At 40.9% G+C, this 25,350-nt stretch overlaps 1 protein-coding gene across 1 annotated transcript in view; it reads left to right on the top strand.

Annotated features, from left to right (window-relative positions):
• The window catches only part of LOC135508869 (beta-hexosaminidase subunit alpha-like), a 98,616-nt gene that overhangs the window by 72,470 nt on the left and 796 nt on the right, over nucleotides 1-25,350 (top strand). The window contains exons 9-13 of the mRNA XM_064929072.1: nucleotides 1,439-1,525; nucleotides 1,714-1,786; nucleotides 5,715-5,895; nucleotides 17,995-18,085; nucleotides 18,476-18,583. Coding sequence (XP_064785144.1) covers nucleotides 1,439-1,525; nucleotides 1,714-1,786; nucleotides 5,715-5,895; nucleotides 17,995-18,085; nucleotides 18,476-18,583 — 540 coding nt within the window. The remainder of the gene's footprint in view (nucleotides 1-1,438; nucleotides 1,526-1,713; nucleotides 1,787-5,714; nucleotides 5,896-17,994; nucleotides 18,086-18,475; nucleotides 18,584-25,350) is intronic.

Below are 25,350 nucleotides of genomic sequence, written 5' to 3' on the forward strand. Positions count from 1 at the left end.
ATGTACTATAGCTTGAATACATAACCGTCAGATGTACTATAGCTTGAATGCATAACCGTCAGATGTACTATAGCTTGAATGCATAACCGTCAGATTTACTATTTCTTGAATACATAACCGTCAGATGTACTATAGCTTGAATACATAACCGTCAGATGTACTATAGCTTGAATACATAACCGTCAGATGTACTATAGCTTGAATACATAACCGTCAGATGTCTTGTACTATAGCCTGAATACATAACCGTCAGATGTACTATAGCTTGAATACATAACCGTCAGATGTACTACAGCTTGAATACATAACCGTCAGATGTACTATAGCTTGAATACATAACCGTTGATGTATTGTATTATAGCCTGAATACATAACCATCAGAAGTACTATATCTTGAATACATGACCGTCAGACGTACTATAGCTTGAATACATAACCGTCAGATGTACTATAGCCTGAATACATAACCGTCAGATGTACTACAGCTTGAATACATAACCGTCAGATGTACTATAGCTTGAATACATAACCGTCAGATGTACTATAGCTTGAATACATGACCGTCAAATGTACTATATCTTGAATACATGACCGTCAGATGTATTGTACTATAGCGTGAATACATAATCGTCAGATGTATTGTACTATAGCCTGAATACGTAACCGTCAGATTTACCATAGCTTGAATATAACCGTCAGATGTACTTTAGCTTGAATGCATAACCGTCAGATGTACTATAGCTTGAATGCATAGCCGTCAGATGTACTATAGCTTGAATACATAACCGTCAGATGTATTGTACTATAGCCTGAATACATAACCGTCAGATTTACCATAGCTTGAATACATAACCGTCAGATGTACTTTAGCTTGAATGCATAACTGTCAGATGTACTATAGCTTGAATGCATAACCGTCAGATGTACTATAGCTTGAATACATAACCATCAGATGTATTGTACTATAGCCTGAATACATAACCGTCAGATGTCCTTTAGCTTGAATACCTAACCGTCAGATGTACTATAGCTTGAATACATAACCGTCAGATGTACTATAGCCTGAAATCATAGCCGTCAGATGTACTATAGCTTGAAAACATAACCGTCAGATGTACTATAGCTTGAATGCATAACCGGCAGATGTACTATAGCTTGAATACATAACCTTCAGATGTACTATAGCTTGAATACATAACCCTCAGATGTATTGTACTTCAGCTTGCACAAACTTCCAAGGCTGTATTCATTCTGCCGTTTCTGTTTCAAAATGTTTTGTGAAAACGGAAGGCAAACGAAACGAAACAGTGAGGGACTTACCTGAATTTGTCCAATAGAAACTCTTGTTTTAGTTCCTTTTGCAACAGAATCGGCAGAATAAATACACCCCAGTACTTGACCCGAGAATGATCATTTTGTAATGTGTTGTTTCTCACAGGAAGTCCAACCCTGATGTCCGAGGCTTCATGCTGAAGATGGGATTTGGAACTGACTACACAAAACTGGAATCCTACTACATGGAAAAGTTAGTGGACAAAAAAGGACCAAAATGGAGACCTGTATGGTGCAGAAATACACCTAAAAAATGGACACAATTTATTTCCAAGATAATGAAATGAAAATAGGACGTAGTGGTGGTCTGTTCTGGGACTGTGGGACTGGCTCGGTTTAAGTTGGGGATGCTACAGAGGTCTGTGTGTTTGTTTCTTCCAGTATAGTGAACATTACTAAGGGACTCAACAAGACAGCCATAGTCTGGCAGGACGTGTTTGACTACCATGAAAAAGTAAGTATAATGTAAACACCCAGATCATGTGGTCCTTACCTGTATCACCCTAATGTAAACACCCAGATCATATGGTTTGGACCTGTATCACCCTAATGTAAACACCCAGATCATATGGTTTGGACCTGTATCACCCTAATGTAAACACCCAGATCATATGGTTTGGACCTGTATCACCCTAATGTATACACCCAGATCATATGGTCCTTACCTGTATCACCCTAATGTAAACACCCAGATCATATGGTTTGGACCTGTATCACCCTAATGTAAACACCCAGATCATATGGTCTGTACCTGTATCACCCTAATGTAAACACCCAGATCATATGGTCCTTACCTGTATCACCCTAATGTAAACACCCAGATCATATGGTTTGGACCTGTATCACCCTAATGTAAACACCCAGATCATATGGTCTGTACCTGTATCACCCTAATGTAAACACCCAGATCATATGGTCCTTACCTGTATCACCCCAATGTAAACACCCAGACACTTTCCAGGTCTAATTCCACATGATTTGACTCGGGTCCTCTGTGCCGGGTCCTCTCACTGTGATATTACCTAGATCCTTCTATTTTGCCAAAACATCAGAGGCTGTCTCTAGACTGACGGTCTTCATGCAGTAGGCTGTTTCCCCTGCTGCGCTAGAGCAGGGTTCTACAGATTGGTTGTGTTTCAGCTGTGTTGCAGCTCTCTGTCAGTGGTGGAGGTGTGGAAGGGAGGGTGCTACCTGTGTGAGGTCCGCAGGGTGACCAAGGCAGGTCTCAGGGTCGTCCTGGCCTCTCCTTGGTACCTAGACCAGCCTGGACCTACTCATGACTGGGCTAGATACTATACTGTCTGGCCCCTTGCTTTCAAGGGTTAGAACCGCTTAACTAGTGTGGAGTGAAACAGTGGAGTGGCCAGTGCGGTATGAATAGTGTGGAGTGGGGTGGATGGAGTGGATAGAGTGGGGTGGATAGAATGGGGTGGATGGAGTGGATAGAGTGGGGTGGATAGAGTGGATAGAGTGGGGTGGATAGAGTGGAGTGGGGGGGTGAATAGAGTGGGGTGGATAGAGTGGGGTGAATAGAGTGGAGTGGGGTGGATAGAGTGGATAGAGTGGGGTGAATAGAGTGGGGTGGGTGGAGTGAGTGGGGTGGGGTGGATAGAGTGGGGTGGGTGGAGTGAATAGAGTGAGGTGGATAGAGTGGGGTGCGTGGGGTGAATAGAGTGGGGTGGATAGTGGGGTGGGTGGGGTGAATAGAGTTGGGTGGGTGTAGTGGGGTGGGGTGAATGGAGTGGGGTGGATAGAGTGGATAGAGTGGGGTGAATAGAGTGGGGTGGGTGGAGTGAATAGAGTGGGGTGGGTGGAGTGGATAGAGTGGGGTGGGTGGAGTGGATAGAGTGGGGTGAATAGAATAGAGTGAGGTGGATGGAGTGGATAGAGTGGGGTGGGTGGAGTGGATAGAGTGGGGTGAATAGAGTGGGGTGGATAGTGAATCGAGTGGGGTGAATAGAGTGGATGGAGTGGATAGAGTGGGGTGGATAGAGTGGGGTGGGTGGAGTGGGGTGGGTGGGGTGAATAGAGTGGGGTGAATAGTGTGGGTTGAATAGCGAATAGCGAATAGAGTGGGGTGAATAGAGAATAGAGTGGGGTGAATAGTGAATAGAGTGGGGTGAATAGTGTGGAGTGGGACAGTGTGGAGTGGGACAGTGTGGAGTGGGACAGTGTGGAGTGGGACAGTGTGGAGTGGGACAGTGTGGAGTGGAGTGAATAGTGTGGAGTGGAGTGAATAGTGTGGAGTGGAGTGAATAGTGTGGAGTGGAGTGAATAGTGTGGAGTGGAGTGAATAATGTGGAGTGGAGTGAATAGTGTGGAGTGGAGTGGGACAGTTTGCAGTGAAGAAAAGTGCTATGTGCGGTTAACTATTAGATGTCTGTGATCATATGTTTTTCATAGTAATAATAATCATTGTCATCCACTCAGACCTAAAGGATGAAATGAAATAAACATACAAGGATCAGAAAAACAACATGTCACCGTGTTTTAGCGGCAAGAAGCCAACTGCACTATCACTTTGCAGTGAATAGTGTGTCTCCTTGGAATATGTAAAGGGGAGAGCGGGGAAACCTGAGCCTTAGGGGTAAGCTGAGCCACCCTTGTTTCTAGGAAACCATACACAAAATGAATTATTTTAAGAAATATTTAGGAATTGGTGATCATTTCATGGAGTCTGAAGGAAGAAACCACATGGTAAAAGTGGTAAACAAGTTAGGTCCAAAAAACGGATTTTCAACAAGACAAATTAATTTACCAAATCAATTGTGTTACAGGTTTCATGATGCTTGTATCTAAAGTAAATAATTGTAAGATTGTTTTATACATCAGTTGGGGTCTCTATCAGCTTCGATATGAGGTCCTAAACCTAGAATGAAAAGGCATCCTTCTAGCTGTGGGCTAATATAATCAACATGTTTGCCTTGGGGTAATTTGAGCCATTGGCCTTGGGGTAAGTTGAGCCAATGACAAGTTGAGCAAATTGAAATGTTTTCTGACCAAGCGTGTTGTAGGCATTATCGCTGGGATATGAGGTAACAACAGGGCCTGGCCTATGTTAAAAGTGTTTTAAAAAGTGTTTGGGAAATAATGATAGACGTGGTTTAAAGGTGGCAGTAGTAATATTTAAATCAATACAGAAATGTTTAGGCAGCTCAACGTATCCTGTACAACGTTCCGTAACTGTTATGTTTACATTAATTCTGATTTATTTCCAGGGATACACCACATCCTGAAATATAGGTAGATCTCTTTGTTAGAAAGAATACTATATTTTCCTTGACAGAGTGATGCTGAATGTAAAAATGTCTCAACTTACCCCACTCTCCCCTACTTGTGGTTGTCAACCATGGACCAGCACTCAGGCTGATGTAGTTATTGTTCCCACCGGGTGGGATTAAATACTTTTGATTTTGTTGTGCCAAGTACTTTCAAAACAAAAAAAGAGGAGACCAGTCTCAACGTCAACAGTGAAGAGGCGACTCTGGGATGCTGGCCTTCTAGGCAGAGTTGCAAAGATAAAACCGTATCTCAGACTGTCCATCGAAATCTCTTCTTTTTATTAGCCAAAAGAACACAGACACTGGACAGAGGAACTCTGCCTAGAAGGCCTGCATCCCGGAGTCGCCTCTTCACTGTCGACGTTGAGACTGGTGTTTTGAGGGTACTATTTAATGAAGCTGTCAGTTGAGGACTTGTGAGGTGTCTGTTTCTCAAACTAGACACTCTAATGTACTTGTCCTCTCCCTCAGCTGTGCACCGGGACCCCCCACTCCCCTTTCTATTCTGGTTAGAGACAGTTTGTGCTATTCTGTGAAGGGAGTAGGACACAATGTTGTACGAGAGCTTCAGTTTCTTGGCAATTTCTCACATGGAATAGCCTTCATTTCTCAGAACAAGAAGAGACTGACGAGTTTCAGAAAAAGTCTTTGTTGCTGGCCATTTTGAGCCTGTAATCAAATCCACAAATGCTGATGCTCCAGATACTAGTCTAAATAAGGCCAGTTTTATTGCTTCTTTAATCAGTACAACCATTTTCAGCTGTACTAAAATATTTGCAAAATGGTTTTCTAATGTTCAATTAGCCTTTTAAAAATATTAAACTTCGATTAGCTAACACAACGTGCCATTGGAACACAGGTGTGATCGTTGCTGATAATGGGCCTCTGTACGCCTATGTAGATATTCCATTAAAAATCTGCCGTTTCCAGCTACAATAGTAATTTACAACATTAACCATGCCTACACTGTATTTCTGATCAATTTGATGTTATTTTAATGGACAAAAAAAGTTATTTTCTTTAAAAAACAAGGACATTTCTAAATGACCCCAAACTTTTGAATGGCGGTGTACATGGCACTTGTTTTCTACCCTGCCTCAGATCCCAGTGGACACGGTGCTCCACATCTGGAAGGGGAGCCCTGCTCAGATACAACAGGAGCTGAGTAGCATCACCCTGGCTGGTTACAGGGTCATACTGGCTGCCCCCTGGTACATCAACCACATCGACTACGGACAGGACTGGGGAAAATACTACACCATACAGCCACTCAACTTCACTGGTGTGTGCTGAAGCTGGTGTCACATTAAAATTGGTGAACAGGTTTAATGTAATGGTGGGAATGAAATTAATGGAATGGTATCAAATCAATGTGTTCAAACGGTAGCAAATACAGTAAAACGGAAAACACATTGATACCTTTCCATTTATTCAATTTCAGCAAATGGGCTTGTCCTCTGATTTGTTCCTCCAGCAGCCTCCACTACTGCAGCGTACTGGGGCTGGGGCAGGGCTTCCCTGGGACTTTATATAGTCTAGGACTATAGTTATTGTTATAGTAGGAGACTGGTCTATGGATAATATAGTTATTATTATAGTAGGAGACTGGTCTATGGATACTATAGTTATTATTATAGTAGGAGACTGGTCTATGGATAATATAATATAGTTATTATTATAGTAGGAGACTGGTCTATGGATACTATAATATTGTTATTATTATAGTAGGAGACTGGTCTATGGATACTATAATATAGTTATTATTATAGTAGGAGACTGGTCTATGGGTAATATAATATAGTTATTATTATAGTAGGAGACTGGTCTATGGATAATATAATATAGTTATTATTATAGTAGGAGACTGGTCTATGGATACTATAATATTGTTATTATTATAGTAGGAGACTGGTCTATGGATAATATAATATAGTTATTATTATAGTAGGAGACTGGTCTATGGATAATATAATATAGTTATTATCATAGTAGGAGACTGGTCTATGGGTAATATAATATAGTTATTATTATAGTAGGAGACTGGTCTATGGGTAATATAATATAGTTATTATTATAGTAGGAGACTGGTCTATGGATAATATAATATAGTTATTATTATAGTAGGAGACTGGTCTATGGATACTATAATATTGTTATTATTATAGTAGGAGACTGGTCTATGGATAATATAATATAGTTATTATTATAGTAGGAGACTGGTCTATGGATAATATAATATAGTTATTATCATAGTAGGAGACTGGTCTATGGGTAATATAATATAGTTATTATTATAGTAGGAGACTGGTCTATGGGTAATATAATATAGTTATTATTATAGTAGGAGACTGGTCTATGGATAATATAATATAGTTATTATTATAGTAGGAGACTGGTCTATGGATACTATAGTTATTATTATAGTAGGAGACTGGTCTATGGATAATATAGTTATTATTATAGTAGGAGACTGGTCTATGGATACTATAGTTATTATTATAGTAGGAGACTGGTCTATGGATAATATAATATAGTTATTATTATAGTAGGAGACTGGTCTATGGATACTATAGTTATTATTATAGTAGGAGACTGGTCTATGGATAATATAATATAGTTATTATTATATTAGGAGGCTGGTCTATGGATAATATAATCAAATCAAATCAAATCAAATTTATTTATATAGCCCTTCGTACATCAGCTGATATCTCAAAGTGCTGTACAGAAACCCAGCCTAAAACCCCAAACAGCAAGCAATGCAGGTGTAGAAGCACGGTGGCTAGGAAAAACTCCCTAGAAAAGCCAAAACCTAGGAAGAAACCTAGAGAGGAACCAGGCTATGTGGGGTGGCCAGTCCTCTTCTGGCTGTGCCGGGTAGAGATTATAACAGAACATGGCCAAGATGTTCAAATGTTCATAAATGACCAGCATGGTCGAATAATAATAAGGCAGAACAGTTGAAACTGGAGCAGCAGCACGGCCAGGTGGACTGGGGACAGCAAGGAGTCATCATGTCAAGTAGTCCTGGGGCATGGTCCTAGGGCCGCGGTTCAGTTGAAACTGGAGCAGCAGCACGGCCAGGTGGACTGGGGACAGCAAGGAGTCATCATGTCAGGTAGTCCTGGGGCATGGTCCTAGGGCTCAGGTCCTCCGAGAGAGAGAAGGAGAGAATTAGAGAACGCACACTTAGATTCACACAGGACACCGAATTGGACAGGAGAAGTACTCCAGATATAACAAACTGACCCCAGCCCCCGACACATAAACTACTGCAGCATAAATACTGAAGGCTGAGACAGGAGGGGTCAGGAGACACTGTGGCCCCACCCGAGGACACCCCCGGACAGGGCCAAACAGGAAGGATATAACCCCACCCACTATGCCAAAGCACAGCCCCCACACCACTGGAGGGATATCTTCAACCACCAACTTACCATCCTGAGACAAAGCTGAGTATAGCCCGCAAAGATCTCCGCCACGGCACAACCCAAGGGGGGGCGCCAACCCAGACAGGATGACCACATCAGTGAATCAACCCACTCAGGTGACGCACCCCCTCAGGGACGGCATGAGAGAGCCCCAGCAAGCCAGTGACTCAGCCCCTGTAATAGGGTTAGAGGCAGAGAATCCCAGTGGAAAGAGGGGAACCGGCCAGGCAGAGACAGCAAGGGTGGTTCGTTGCTCCAGAGCCTTTCCGTTCACCTTCCCACTCCTGGGCCAGACTACACTCAATCATATGACCCACTGAAGAGATGAGTCTTCAGTAAAGACTTAAAGGTTGAGACCGAGTTTGCGTCTCTGACATGGGTAGGCAGACCGTTCCATAAAAATGGAGCTCTATAGGAGAAAGCCCTGCCTCCAGCTGTTTGCTTAGAAATTCTAGGGACAATTAGGAGGCCTGCGTCTTGTGACCGTAGCGTACGTGTAGGTATGTACGGCAGGACCAAATCAGAGAGATAGGTAGGAGCAAGCCCATGCAATGCTTTGTAGGTTAGCAGTAAAACCTTGAAATCAGCCCTTGCTTTGACAGGAAGCCAGTGTAGGGAGGCTAGCACTGGAGTAATATGATCAAATTTTTGGTTCTAGTCAGGATTCTAGCAGCCGTATTTAGCACTAACTGAAGTTTATTTAGTGCTTTATCCGGGTAGCCGGAAAGTAGAGCATTGCAGTAGTCTAACCTAGAAGTGACAAAAGCATGGATTAATTTTTCTGCATCATTTTTGGACAGAAAGTTTCTGATTTTTGCAATGTTACGTAGATGGAAAAAAGCTGTCCTTGAAATGGTCTTGATATGTTCTTCAAAAGAGAGATCAGGGTCCAGAGTAACGCCGAGGTCCTTCACAGTTTTATTTGAGATGACTGTACAACCATTAAGATTAATTGTCAGATTCAACAGAAGATCTCTTTGTTTCTTGGGACCTAGAACAAGCATCTCTGTTTTATCCGAGTTTAAAAGTAGAAAGTTTGCTGCCATCCACTTCCTTATGTCTGAAACACATGCTTCTAGCGAGGGCAATTTTGGGGCTTCACCATGTTTCATTGAAATGTACAGCTGTGTATCATCCGCATAGCAGTGAAAGTTAACATTATGTTTTCGAATAACATCCCCAAGAGGTAAAATATATAGTGAAAACAACAGCGGTCCTAAAACGGAACCTTGAGGAACACCGAAATTTACAGTTGATTTGTCAGAGGACAAACCATCCACAGAGACAAACTGATATCTTTCCGACAGATAAGATCTAAACCAGGCCAGAACTTGACCGTGTAGACCAATTTGGGTTTCCAATCTCTCCAAAAGAATGTGGTGATCGATGGTATCAAAAGCAGCACTAAGGTCTAGGAGCACGAGGACAGATGCAGAGCCTCGGTCCGATGCCATTAAAATGTCATTTACCACCTTCACAAGTGCCGTCTCAGTGCTATGATGGGGTCTAAAACCAGACTGAAGCATTTCATATACATTGTTTGTCTTCAGGAAGGCAGTGAGTTGCTGAGCAACAGCCTTTTCTAAGATTTTTGAGAGGAATGGAAGATTCGATATAGGCCGATAGTTTTTTATATTTTCTGGGTCAAGGTTTGGCTTTTTCAAGAGAGGCTTTATTACTGCCACTTTTAGTGAGTTTGGTACACATCCGGTGGATAGAGAGCCGTTTATTATGTTCAACATAGGAGGGCCAAGCACAGGAAGCAGCTCTTTCAGTAGTTTAGTTGGAATAGGGTCCAGTAAGCAGCTTGAAGGTTTAGAGGCCATGATTATTTTCATCATTGTGTCAAGAGATATAGTACTAAAACACTTGAGCGTCTCTCTTGATCCTAGGTCCACGCAGAGTTGTGCAGACTCAGGACAACTGAGCTTTGAAGGAATACGCAGATTTAAGGAGGAGTCTGTAATTTGCTTTCTAATAATCATAATTTTTCCTCAAAGAAGTTCATGAATTTATCACTGCTAAAGTGAAAGTCATCCTCTCTTGGGGAATGCTGCTTTTTAGTTAGCTTTGCGACCGTATCAAAAAGGAATTTTGGATTGTTCTTATTGTCCTCAATTAAGTTAGAAAAATAGGATGATCGAGCAGCAGTAAGGGCTCTTCGGTACTGCACGGTACTGTCTTTCCAAGCTAGACGGAAGACTTCCAGTTTGGTGTGGCGCCATTTCCGTTCCAATTTTCTGGAAGCTTGCTTCAGAGCTCGGGTATTTTCTGTGTACCAGGGAGCTAGTTTCTTATGAGAAATGTTTTTAGTTTTTAGGGGTGCAACTGCATCTAGGGTATTGCGCAAGGTTAAATTGAGTTCCTCAGTTAGGTGGTTAACTGATTTTTGTCCTCTGGTGTCATTGGGTAGACAGAGGGAATCTGGAAGGACATCAAGGAATCTTTGTGTTGTCTGTGAATTTATAGCACGACTTTTGATGTTCCTTGGTTGGGGTCTGAGCAGATTATTTATTTATAATATAGTTATTATTATAGTAGGAGACTGGTCTATGGATCTATGAGTAATATAATATAGTTATTATTATAGTAGGAGACTGGTATATGGATACTATAGTTATTATTATAGTAGGAGACTGGTCTATGGATAATATAGTTATTATTATAGTAGGAGACTGGTCTATGGATACTATAGTTATTATTATAGTAGGAGACTGGTCTATGGATAATATAATATAGTTATTATTATAGTAGGAGACTGGTCTATGGATACTATAGTTATTATTATAGTAGGAGACTGGTCTATGGATAATATAATATAGTTATTATTATATTAGGAGGCTGGTCTATGGATAATATAATATAGTTATTATTATAGTAGGAGACTGGTCTATGGATAATATAATATAGTTATTATTATAGTAGGAGACTGGTCTATGGATAATATAGTTATTATTATAGTAGGAGACTGGTCTATGGGTAATATAATATAGTTATTATTATAGTAGGAGACTGGTCTATGGATAATATAATATAGTTATTATTATATTAGGAGACTGGTCTATGGATAATATAGTTATTATTATAGTAGGAGACTGGTCTAAGGGTAATATAATATAGTTATTATTATAGTAGGAGACTGGTCTAAGGGTAATATAATATAGTTATTATTATAGTAGGAGACTGGTCTATGGATAATATAATATAGTTATTATTATAGTAGGAGACTGGTCTATGGATAATATAGTTATTATTATTATAGTAGACATTTAACATTTACATTTAAGTCCTTTAGCAGACGCTCTTATCCAGAGCGACTTACAAATTGGTGAATTCACCTTCTGACATCCAGTGGAACAGCCACTTTACAATAGTGCATCTAAATCATTAAGGGGGGGTGAGAAGGATTACTTATCCTATCCTAGGTATTCCTTGAAGAGGTGGGGTTTCAGGTGTCTCCGGAAGGTGGTGATTGACTCCGCTGTCCTGGCGTCGTGAGGGAGTTTGTTCCACCATTGGGGGGCCAGAGCAGCGAACAGTTTTGACTGGGCTGAGCGGGAACTGTACTTCCTCAGTGGTAGGGAGGCGAGCAGGCCAGAGGTGGATGAACGCAGTGCCCTTGCTTGGGTGTAGGGCCTGATCAGAGCCTGGAGGTACTGCGGTGCCGTTCCCCTCACAGCTCCGTAGGCAAGCACCATGGTCTTGTAGCGGATGCGAGCTTCAACTGGAAGCCAGTGGAGAGAGCGGAGGAGCGGGGTGACGTGAGAGAACTTGGGAAGGTTGAACACCAGACGGGCTGCGGCGTTCTGGATGAGTTGTAGGGGTTTAATGGCACAGGCAGGGAGCCCAGCCAACAGCAAGTTGCAGTAATCCAGACGGGAGATGACAAGTGCCTGGATTAGGACCTGCGCCGCTTCCTGTGTGAGGCAGGGTCGTACTCTGCGGATGTTGTAGAGCATGAACCTACAGGAACGGGCCACCGCCATGATGTTGGTTGAGAACGACAGGGTGTTGTCCAGGATCACGCCAAGGTTCTTAGCGCTCTGGGAGGAGGACACAATGGAGTTGTCAACCGTGATGGCGATATCATGGAACGGGCAGTCCTTCCCCGGGAGGAAGAGCAGCTCCGTAGGAGACTGGTCTATGGATAATATAGTTATTATTATAGTAGGAGACTAGTCTATGGGTAATATAATATAGTTATTATTATAGTAGGAGACTGGTCTATGGGTAATATAATATAGTTATTATTATAGTAGGAGACTAGTCTATGGGTAATATAATATAGTTATTATTATAGTAGGAGACTGGTCTATGGATAATATAGTTATTATTATAGTAGGAGACTGGTCTATGGATACTATAATATTGTTATTATTATAGTAGGAGACTAGTCTATGGGTCTATGAGTAATATAATATTGTTATTATTATAGTAGGAGACTGGTCTATGGATAATATAATATAGTTATTATTATAGTAGGAGACTGGTCTATGGGTCTATGAGTAATATAATATAGTTATTATTATAGTAGGAGACTGGTCTATGGGTAATATAATATTGTTATTATTATAGTAGGAGACTGGTCTATGGATAATATAATATAGTTATTATCATAGTAGGAGACTGGTCTATGGGTCTATGAGTAATATAATATAGTTATTATTATAGTAGGAGACTAGTCTAAAGGTATATGGATAATATAATATAGTTATTATTATAGTAGGAGACTGGTCTATGGATAATATAGTTATTATTATAGTAGGAGACTGGTCTATGGATACTATAATATTGTTATTATTATAGTAGGAGACTGGTCTATGAGTAATATAATATAGTTATTATTATAGTAGGAGACTGGTCTATGGATAATATAATATAGTTATTATTATAGTAGGAGACTGGTCTATGGGTAATATAATATAGTTATTATTATAGTAGGAGACTGGTCTATGGATAATATAATATAGTTATTATTATAGTAGGAGACTGGTCTATGGATAATATAATATAGTTATTATTATAGTAGGAGACTGGTCTATGGGTAATATAATATAGTTATTATTATAGTAGGAGACTGGTCTATGAGTAACATAATATAGTTATTATTATAGTAGGAGACTGGTCTATGGGTCTACAAGTAATATAATATAGTTATTATTATAGTAGGAGACTGGTCTATGAGTAATATAATATAGTTATTATTATAGTAGGAGACTAGTCTAAAGGTATATGGATAATATAATATAGTTATTATTATAGTAGGAGACTGGTCTATGGATAATATAGTTATTATTATAGTAGGAGACTGGTCTATGGATACTATAATATTGTTATTATTATAGTAGGAGACTGGTCTATGAGTAATATAATATAGTTATTATTATAGTAGGAGACTGGTCTATGGATAATATAATATAGTTATTATTATAGTAGGAGACTGGTCTATGGGTAATATAATATAGTTATTATTATAGTAGGAGACTGGTCTATGGATAATATAATATAGTTATTATTATAGTAGGAGACTGGTCTATGGATAATATAATATAGTTATTATTATAGTAGGAGACTGGTCTATGGGTAATATAATATAGTTATTATTATAGTAGGAGACTGGTCTATGAGTAACATAATATAGTTATTATTATAGTAGGAGACTGGTCTATGGGTCTACAAGTAATATAATATAGTTATTATTATAGTAGGAGACTGGTCTATGGGTAATATAATATAGTTATTATTATAGTAGAAGACTGGTCTATGGGTCTATGAGTAATATAATATAGTTATTATTATAGTAGGAGACTGGTCTATGGGTCTATGAGTAATATAATATAGTTATTATTATAGTAGGAGACTGGTCTATGGGTAATATAATATAGTTATTATTATAGTAGGAGACTGGTCTATGGATAATATAGTTATTATTATAGTAGGAGACTAGTCTATGGGTAATATAATATAGTTATTATTATAGTAGGAGACTGGTCTATGGATAATATAATATAGTTATTATTATAGTAGGAGACTGGTCTATGGGTAATATAATATAGTTATTATTATAGTAGGAGACTGGTCTATGGATAATATAATATAGTTATTATTATAGTAGGAGACTGGTCTATGAGTAATATAATATAGTTATTATTATAGTAGGAGACTGGTCTATGGATAATATAATATAGTTATTATTATAGTAGGAGACTGGTCTATGAGTAATATAATATAGTTATTATTATAGTAGGAGACTGGTCTATGGATACTATAATATAGTTATTATTATAGTAGGAGACTGGTCTATGGATAATATAATATAGTTATTATTATAGTAGGAGACTGGTCTATGGGTAATATAATATAGTTATTATTATAGTAGGAGACTGATCTATGGGTAATATAATATAGTTATTATTATAGTAGGAGACTGGTCTATGGATAATATAATATAGTTATTATTATAGTAGGAGACTGGTCTATGGATACTATAATATAGTTATTATTATAGTAGGAGACTGGTCTATGGATAATATAATATAGTTATTATTATAGTAGGAGACTGGTCTATGGATACTATAATATAGTTATTATTATAGTAGGAGACTGGTCTATGAGTAATATAATATAGTTATTATTATAGTAGGAGACTGGTCTATGGATAATATAATATAGTTATTATTATAGTAGGAGACTGGTCTATGAGTAATATAATATAGTTATTATTATAGTAGGAGACTGGTCTATGAGTAATATAATATAGTTATTATTATAGTAGGAGACTGGTCTATGGATAATATAATATAGTTATTATTATATTAGGAGACTGATCTATGAGTAATATAATATAGTTATTATTATAGTAGGAGACTGGTCTATGGATACTATAGTTATTATTATAGTAGGAGACTGGTCTATGGTTAATATAGTTATTATTATAGTAGGAGACTGGTCTATGGATAATATAGTTATTATTATTATAGTAGGAGACTGGTCTATGGATAATATAGTTATTATTATAGTAGGAGACTGGTCTATGGATAATATAGTTATTATTATAGTAGGAGACTGGTCTATGGATACTATAATATTGTTATTATTATAGTAGGAGACTGGTCTATGGATACTATAATATAGTTATTATTATAGTAGGAGACTTGTCTATGGATAATATAGTTATTATTATAGTAGGAGACTGGTCTATGGGTAATATAATATAGTTATTATTATAGTAGGAGACTGGTCTATGGATACTATAATATAGTTATTATTATAGTAGGAGACTAGTCTATGGATAATATAGTTATTGTTATAGTAGGAGACTGGTCTATGGATAATATAGTTATTATTATAGTAGGAGACTGGTCTATGGATAATATAGTTATTATTATAGTAGGAGACTGGTCTATGAGTAATATAATATAGTTATTATTATAGTAGGAGACTGGTCTGTGGATAATATAATATAGTTATTATTATAGTAGGAGACTGATCTATGAGTAATATAATATAGTTATTATTATAGTAGGAGACTGGTCTATGAGTAATATAATATAGTTATTATTATAGTAGGAGACTGGTCTATGGATACTATAATATTGTTATTATTATAGTAGGAGACTGATCTATGAGTAATATAATATAGTTATTATTATAGTAGGAGACTGGTCTATGAGTAATATAATATAGTTATTATTATAGTAGGAGACTGGTCTATGGGTAATATAATATAGTTATTATTATAGTAGGAGACTAGTCTATGGGTAATATAATATAGTCATTATTATAGTAGGAGACTGGTCTATGGGTAATATACAGTGGGGCAAAAAAGTATTTAGTCAGCCACCAATTGTGCAAGTTCTCCCACTTAAAAAGATGAGAGAGGCCTGTAATTTTCATCATAGGTACACTTCAACTATGACAGACAAAATGAGGAAAAAAATCCAGAAAATCACATTGTAGGATTTTTAATGAATTTATTTGCAAATGATGGTGAAAATGAAGTATTTGGCACAATTGGTGGCTGGCTAAATACTTTTTTTTGCCCCACTGTAATATGGTTATGATTATAGTAGGAGACTGGTCTAAAGGTCTATGTGTAATATAATATAGCACAAGTACGCTTTTGGTCATGTAGTCTGTGGACACCTGCTGGTCCAACATCTCATTCCAAAATCATGGGCATTAATATTGAGTTGGTCCCCACCCTTTGCTGCTAGAACAGCCTCTACTCTTCTGGGAAGGCATTAATATTGAGTTGGTCCCCCGCTTTGCTGCTATAACAGCATCCACTCTTCTGGGAAGCCATTAATATTGAGTTGGTCCCCCGTTTTGCTGCTATAACAGCCTCCACTCTTCTGTGAAGGCTTTCCACTAGATTATGGAACATTGCTGCAGGAACTTGCTTCCATTCAGCCACAAGAGCATTAGTGAGGTCGGGCACTGATGTTGGGCGATTAGGCCTGGCTCGCAGTCGACATTCCAATTCATCCTAAAGGTTTTCGACTGTCTTCTTTCACACCGATCTCGACAAACCATTTCTGTATGGACCTTGCTTTGTGCACGGGGGCATTGTCATGCTGAAACAGGAAAGGAAAGGACCTTCTCCAACCTGTTGCTACGAAGTTGGAAGCACAGAATGGTCTAGAATGTCATTGTATGTTGTAGCATTAACATTTCCCTTCACTGGAACAGAGGGGCCCAGCCTGAACCTCCTCCCAACAAACTTTACAGTTGACTATGCATTCCAGCAGGTAATGTTCTCCTGGCATCCGCCGAACCCAGATTCATCTGTCGGACTGCCATATGGTGAAGCGTGATTCATTACTCCAGAGAACGCATTTCCACTGCTCTCATGGCAGCGAGCTTTACACCACTGAAGTCGACGCTTGGCATTGCACATGGTGATCTTAGGCTTGTGTGTGGCAGTTTCGGTAGTGAGTCTGGCAAACGAGGACAGACGAGTTTTATGTGCTACGCACTTTAGCACTGGGCGGTTCCACTTTAGCACTGGGCGGTTCCGCTTCAGCACTGGGCGGTTCCGCTTCAGCACTGGGCGGTTCCGCTTCAGCACTGGGCGGTCCCGCTTCAGCACTGGGCGGTCCCGCTTCAGCACTGGGCGGTCCCGCTTCAGCACTGGGCGGTCCCGCTTCAGCACTGGGCGGTCCCGCTTCAGCACTGGGCGGTCCCACTTCAGCACTGGGCGGTCCCACTTCAGCACTGGGCGGTCCCACTTCAGCACTGGGCGGTCCCGTTCTGTGAGCTTGTGTGGTCTTCCACTTTGCTGCTGAGCCGGTGTTGCTCCTTGACGTTTTTACTTCACAATAACAACATTTATTTTGACCTGGGCAGCTCTAGCAGGGCAGAAATATGATGAACTGATTTGTTGGAAAAGTGACACCCTATTGCGGTGCCACATTGAAAGTCACTGAACTCTTCAGTAAGGCCATTCTACTGCCAATGTTTGTCTATGGAGGTTGCATGGCCATGTGCTTGATATTATACACCTGTCAGCAACGGGTGTGGCTGAAATAGACGATTCCACTACTTTGAAGGGGTGTCCATATATACATATATATGTGTGTGTCTCATGACGTTTTGTTGTCTTGCCATGACGTTTTGTTGTCTTGCCATGACGTTTTGTTGTCGTGCCATGACGTTTTGTTGTCGTGCCATGACGTTTTGTTGTCGTGCCATGACGTTTTTGTTGTTGTGCCATGACGTTTTTGTTGTCGTGCCATGACGTTTTTGTTGTCGTGCCATGACGTTTTTGTTGTCATGCCATGACGTTTTGTGCCGCGTTTTGTTGTGTTGTGTTGCTGTGCCGTGTTGCTGTGCCGTGTTGCTGTGTTGTGCCGTGTTTTGTTGTGTTGTGCCGTGTTTTGTTGTTGTGTTGTGGTGTGATGTTGTGGGCAGGTGCAGTATGTACTATCCTATGTACTTTACCTCCACAGGTACAGAGCAGCAGAAGAAACTGGTGATTGGTGGAGAGGTGTGCATGTGGGGAGAGTATGTTGATGCTACCAACCTCTCTCCTCGTCTCTGGTAAATAGAAAAGAGTCCCAAATATAACCCTATTCCCTGTATAGTACACTACTGTTGACCAGAGCCCTATAGAACCCTATTCCCTATATAGTGCACTACTTTAGACCAGAGCCCTATAGAACCCTGTTCCCTATATAATGCACTACTGTTGACCAGGGCCCTATAGAACCCTATTCCCTATATAGTGCACTACTTTAGACCAGAGCCCTATAGAACCCTATTCTCTATATATAGTACACTACTGTTGAACAGGGCCCTATAGAACCCTATTCCCTATTTATAGTACACTACTTCTGACCAGGGCCCCTAGGGACATTTTCCAAACAGAAATAATAACAGGCAAGAATCTAAATACAGTAATGGAAGGTGTGTGTGTGTGTGTGTGTGCAGGCCGAGGGCGAGTGCTGCTGGAGAGCGATTGTGGAGTGATGAGAGGATGACCTCCAGTGTGATCGACGCCTTCCCTCGCCTCGTGGATTTCCGCTGCAGGCTACTGAGGTACAGGGTTATGTTAATATGATGACTCTCCTCTCTAGCCCAGTTGGCCTGTATACGTTTCCCTATTAGACAGCTCTGCAAGCGTTATAATGCCAAACTACTTTGGTTACACACCAAATGTAGAGTCTTTGTTTACTGCAATTACTTTAAAGAAATCTAAATGAAAATCTACACTGAACAAAAATATAAACGCAACATGTGAAGTGTTGGTCCCATGTTTCATGAGTTGAAATAAAAGATCCCAGAAATGTTCCACACGTTCTAAAAGCTGATTTCTCTCAATTGGTTTGCACAAATGAGTTACATCCCTGTTAGTGAGCATTTCTCCTTTGCCAAGAGAATCAATCCACCTGACTGGTGGCGTTTCAAGAAGATTATTAAACAGCTCATTACACAGGGGCACCTTGTGCTGGGGACAATAAAAGGTCACTCTAAAATGTGCAGGTTTGTCACACAACACAATGCCACAGATGTCTCAAGTTTTGAGGGAGTGTGATTGTTGATTGCAGGAATGTCCACCAGAGCTGTTGCTCTATAAATGAATGTTACTTTCTCTACCGTTACCTGCCTCCAACACCATTTTAGAGAATTTGGCAGTATGCCCAACCAGCCCAGGACCTCCGCATTCGGCTTCTTCACCTGTGGGATCGTCTGTAATTAAGCTCTTTTTTGTGGAAAAACTCATTCTGAATGGCTGGGCCTGGCTCCCCAATAGATGGGCCCGGCTCCCAAGTGGGTAGGCCCACCCATGGCTGCGCCCCTGCCCACTCATGTAAAATCCATGCTCCAAATCCTCTTAGACACCTCCAGAGGCATCATTCCTATAGGGGGCATGTGCCTCCTCATTTGTCATGTTTAAAAATTTATTTCAATGTGTTTCTCTGTGATACCACTATCCACCTAGCAATTTTACGAAGTTGTCTTTAGCCCTGTTAGCGAGTGTAACAATATAGCTTCCGTCCCTCTCCTCGCCCAACCTGGGCTCGAACCAGGGACCCTCTGCATACATCAACAACTGACACCCACGAAGCATCGTTACCCATCGCTCCACAAAAGCCACAGCCCTTGCAGAGCAAAGGGGAACAACTACTTCAAGGTCTCAGGGCAAGTGACGTCACTGATTGAAACGCTATTAGCTAGCCATTTCACATCGGTTACACTAGCCCAGATGGTTCCCAATCTCCCATCCTCATAACTGGATACCAAGAAACCATGTCAGCCTATCAATCAAGTTAGAGTAGCAAGGTTGGTAGACTTTACAAAAGCAAGCAATAACTAATGCACTGAATAAGACATTCCTTTCAATCCTTTTCACATATTTTAGCATAGATGACGAGAAGCATATTTAATTTCTTTACAAAAGAACCACCAGTCGGGAGGATACAGTCAGCTCAAGAGGTATGGTTAGAGATATATATATATATTTTTTTCTTTCTTTGGATTAAGCATAATGATTATGGCTATAGATTGCTGGAAAAAGCTGTTCAGGTGTTTGAAAATGCTACATTCTCTGATTTATGGTTGAGTGGCCTTGCACCCCTGTAGACCACCCCTCAGCCATCCTCACGTTGTGTCCCCTGATATGTTTGGGTACATGATGTCCCTGGGACGTCCAATACAACTCATTACTGCCACTGCCAGGTGCAGAAGAGGTTGATTTGGTGCATGCGCACTTATTCAAAAACAATATATTATTTCCAAACAATAATTTTTTGGGGTTATTTGTCCATTTTTATTTAGACCTTTTTTGGAAGTATATACCTGGTGTGACGGCATTAAATAGGTATTCCATTTGTATTTTGACAATATAATCCTTGCAGAGCTGTGAATTGGGGAAATGCATGCTCGCTACCTGGGCTAGAGAGAAGAGGCGTTATTCATCATGCTAGATACCTGGGCTAGAGAGAAGAGACGTTATTCATCATGCTAGATACCTGGGCTAGAGAGAAGAGACGTTATTCATCATGCTCGCTACCTGGGCTAGAGAGAAGAGACATTATTCATCATGCTAGATACCTGGGCTAGAGAGAAGAGACGTTATTCATCATGCTAGCTAATTGGGCTAGAGAGGAGAGTCGTTATTCATCATGCTCACTACCTGGGCTAGAGAGGAGAGGCGTTATTCATCATGCTAGCTACCTGGGCTAGAGAGGAGAGGCGTTATTCATCATGCTAGTTACCTGGGCTAGAGAGGAGAGGCGTTATTCATCATGCTAGCTACCTGGGCTAGAGAGAAGAGGCGTTATTCATCATGCTAGCTACCTGGGCTAGAGAGAAGAGGCGTTATTCATCATGCTAGCTAATTGGGCTAGAGAGGAGAGTCGTTATTCATCATGCTCGCTACCTGGGCTAGAGAGGAGAGGCGTTATTCATCATGCTCGCTACCTGGGCTAGAGAGGAGAGGCGTTATTCATCATGCTAGATACCTGGGCTAGAGAGGAGAGGCGTTATTCATCATGCTAGCTAATTGGGCTAGAGAGGAGAGGCGTTATTCATCATGCTAGCTAATTGGGCTAGAGAGGAGAGTCGTTATTCATCATGCTCGCTACCTGGGCTAGAGAGGAGAGGCGTTATTCATCATGCTAGCTACCTGGGCTAGAGATGAGTCGTTATTCATCATGCTAGCTACCTGGGTGTTACTGTAATTTAATTATACCAATATGTATTCATTCATTGAATTCCCTTAATCTATTTTATGAGAATTTGTAAGATTCTTGTTTGCATAAAATAGATGGAGATCAGTCTTTTCAATAATAGGTAACAGAATTTATTCTCTGAGCGCACTGCCACGTTACCACGAGCGACAGTTTATATACAGTAACATGAAGTCATTTCATTCCTTAACAGAATCCCCTCCTCCAGACCGGGACAAAGGGAACTTTAAAGGTTCATTCTGACCCACTAGCACATACACAGGACACACAACACAACTGAATTAACTTTTGACCCCTCAACATTATCGATCACCACTTAGCTGACAGTTCTAATTAACAGAAAACCTAGGAATGCACTCACTGTCTTATCTAAAACACCCAGAGCTAAGTTTTGTTGGTTCAATCGTAGGTTAACTACCTTATCTGCTTACTTAATCCACAACCCATTCGTTTCTGCCTAGTTGGAATGGTGTTCATTAACTTTAATTACTCCTTGTCCATGTCACACAATCCCTTCTTATGAACTCATATTGTTAATCAGATATAATAAAACAGAGTATAAGTTTACTTAGTTACAGTTTCATTTAAAATTATTTTTTCAGTCATTTAATCATCATTTTCCTAACACTGGGCTAGAGAGGAGAGGCGTTATTCATCATGCTAGCTACCTGGGCTAGAGAGGAGAGACGTTATTCATCATGCTAGCTACCTGGGCTAGAGAGGAGAGACGTTATTCATCATGCTAGCTAACTGGGCTAGAGAGAAGAGTGGTTATTCATCATGCTAGCTAACTGGGCTAGCGAGGAGAGGCGTTATTCATCATGCTAGCTACCTGGGCTAGAGAGAAGAGTGGTTATTCATCATGCTAGCTACCTGGGCTAGAGAGAAGAGGCGTTATTCATCATGCTAGCTACCTGGGCTAGAGAGAAGAGTGGTTATTCATCATGCTAGCTAACTGGGCTAGAGAGGAGAGACGTTATTCATCATGCTAGCTACCTGGGCTAGAGAGGAGATGCGTTATTCATCATGCTAGCTACCTGGGCTAGAGAGGAGAGACGTTATTCATCATGCTAGCTACCTGGGCTAGAGAGGAGAGACGTTATTCATCATGCTAGCTAACTGGGCTAGAGAGAAGAGTGGTTATTCATCATGCTAGCTAACTGGGCTAGCGAGGAGAGGCGTTATTCATCATGCTAGCTACCTGGGCTAGAGAGGAGAGGCGTTATTCATCATGCTAGTTACCTGGGCTAGAGAGGAGAGGCGTTATTCATCATGCTAGCTACCTGGGCTAGAGAGAAGAGGCGTTATTCATCATGCTAGCTACCTGGGCTAGAGAGAAGAGTGGTTATTCATCATGCTAGCTAACTGGGCTAGAGAGGAGAGTCGTTATTCATCATGCTAGCTACCTGGGCTAGAGAGGAGAGGCGTTATTCATCATGCTAGCTACCTGGGCTAGAGAGGAGAGTCGTTATTCATCATGCTAGCTAACTGGGCTAGAGAGGAGAGGCGTTATTCATCATGCTAGTTACCTGGGCTAGAGAGGAGAGGCGTTATTCATCATGCTAGCTACCTGGGCTAGAGAGGAGAGGCGTTATTCATCATGCTAGTTACCTGGGCTAGAGAGGAGAGGCGTTATTCATCATGCTAGCTACCTGGGCTAGAGAGGAGAGGCGTTATTCATCATGCTAGTTACCTGGGCTAGAGAGGAGAGTCGTTATTCATCATGCTAGCTACCTGGGCTAGTGAGGAGAAGCGTTATTCATCATGCTAGCTACCTGGGCTGGAGAGAAGAGTGGTTATTCATCATGCTAGCTAACTGGGCTAGCGAGGAGGGTCGTTATTCATCATGCTAGCTAATTGGGCTAGAGAGGAGAGGCGTTATTCATCATGCTAGCTAATTGGGCTAGAGAGGAGAGTCGTTACTGCCGAGCAGTTGCCATACCAGGCAGTGATGCAACCCATCAGGATTCTCTTGATGGTGCAGCTGTAAACCTTTTGAGGATCTGAGGACCCATGCCAAATCTTTTCAGTCTCCTGAGGGGGGTAGAGCTTTTTGTCGTACCCTCTTCACGACTGTCTTGGTGTTCTTGGACCAAGTTAGTTTGTTGGTAATGTGGACACCAAGGAAATTGAAGCTCTCAACCTGTTCCACTTATAGCCCCGTCGATGAGAATGGGGGTGTGCTTGGTCCTCCTTTTCCTGTAGTCCACAATCAACTCCTTAGTCTTGATCACATTGAGGGAGAGGTTGTTGTCCTTGCACCACACGTCTCTAACCTCCTCCATATAGACTGTCTCGTCGTTGTTGGTGATCAGGCCTACCACTGTTGTGTCATCAGAAAACTTAATGATGGTGTTGGAGTCATGCCTGGCCGTGCAGTTATGAGTGAACAGTGAGTACAGGAGCAGACTGAGCACGCACCCATGAGGGGCCCCCGTTTTGAGGTTCAGTGTGGCAGATGCGTTGTTACCTACCCTTACCACCTGGGGGCGGCCTGTCAGGAAGTCCAGGATCCTGTTGCAGAGGGGGGTGTTTAGTCCCAGGGCACTATGGTGTTGAACGCTGCGCTGTTGTCAATGAATAGCATTCTCACATAGGCGTTCCTTTTGTCCAGGTGAGAAAGGGCAGTGTGGAGTGCAATTGAGATTGCATCATCTGTGGATCTGTTGGTGCGGTATGCAAATTGGAGTGGGTCTAGGGTTTCTGGGATGATGGTATTGATGTGAGCCATGACCAGTGTTTCAAAGCTTTTCATGGCTACAGACGTGAGTGCTACGGGTCCGTAGTCAATTTAGGCAGGTTACCTTAGTGTTCTTGGGCACAATACTAGGGCGGTCTGCTTGAAACATGTTGGTATTACAGACTCAGACAGGGAGAGGTTGAAAATGTCAGTGAAGACACTGCCAATTGGTCAACGCATACTAAGTACATGTCCTGGTAATCCGTCTGGCCCATCGGCCTTGTGAATGTTTACCTGTTTAAAGATTACTCATATCGGCTGCAGAGAGTGTGATCAGAGTTGTCCAGAACAGCTGATGCTCTCATGCATGTTTCAGTGTTACTTACCCTCTCGGGCCTCACTCTAGCCACTTTCCCTATGAAAACTGGATGCAGTTTGATTGCCATCTTAAGTGGAGATCTAATTCACTAACGTTGCCTCTGCAGGCCCTCGATTTAGCTTGAGGGAGCGAGTGAATAACTTTGATCACTTGTGGGTTCAATGCAAACTGTAGTCACGTGTCGAACGCTGGTGGAAGTGTCAAATTTAATCAACATGGCTACATTTTTGATATGTGAGTCAAAATTATATATTGACTCACATATTACATATTTTTAGCAAATTTATATGCTAAAAAATATATATAGAGGACATTGATTTTAGCATTGTCAAATGGGAATCACACTCAAATTGGCTTAGTCTCGTATTGAGGTGTCATTAAAACATAGCTAGCTTCATAAACATATTTTGGGGAATTCTGAAATGTATTGGAATAAGTGACCTAATTATAAAACTAGCTAGCCAGCTATAGGTAACTGTATCTAGCTACCTGACAGGAGTGCTAGCTAGCTACATTAGCCTGCTAGGTACATCAATAGCTTTAGGTTGCTTGTTTTTAAGCTCAACTTCAAGAGTTTTGCATCTCTGATCAGCATTCTCCCTAGCTTGGGAAAGGGCCATTTTAAGGTACACTCAGATGGGATGATTTAAAAAGTAATTCAAGGGCTGAGGGTTTAGGGCTGTCTACTTTGACTTGACTGCAGCCGTAGTCTCCTCTGCCCAGACACTGTTTCGGGGTTACGTTACTTTGAGTAAAGTAAGATGTTAATCAAAGTAGGCTACACAAGATGTTTATCAAATGTGTTTAGCCATACAGACACAATACAGTACTAGCTGTTTTGTAATAGTCATTAAGGCAACTAAATCTCCCTTTCCATCTCTTCTCCTCCCTCTCACCTCTCTCCCTTTCCATCTCTTCTCCTCTCTCCCTTTCCATCTCTTCTCCTCTCTCCCTTTCCATCTCTTCTCCTCCCTCTCTCCTCTCTCCCTTTCCATCTCTTCTCCTCCCTCTCTCCTCTCTCCCTTTCCATATCTTCTCCTCCCTCTCTCCTCTC

The sequence above is a fragment of the Oncorhynchus masou genome, chromosome 22, assembly GCF_036934945.1.
Source record: "Oncorhynchus masou masou isolate Uvic2021 chromosome 22, UVic_Omas_1.1, whole genome shotgun sequence".
Classification (NCBI taxonomy): domain Eukaryota; kingdom Metazoa; phylum Chordata; class Actinopteri; order Salmoniformes; family Salmonidae; genus Oncorhynchus; species Oncorhynchus masou.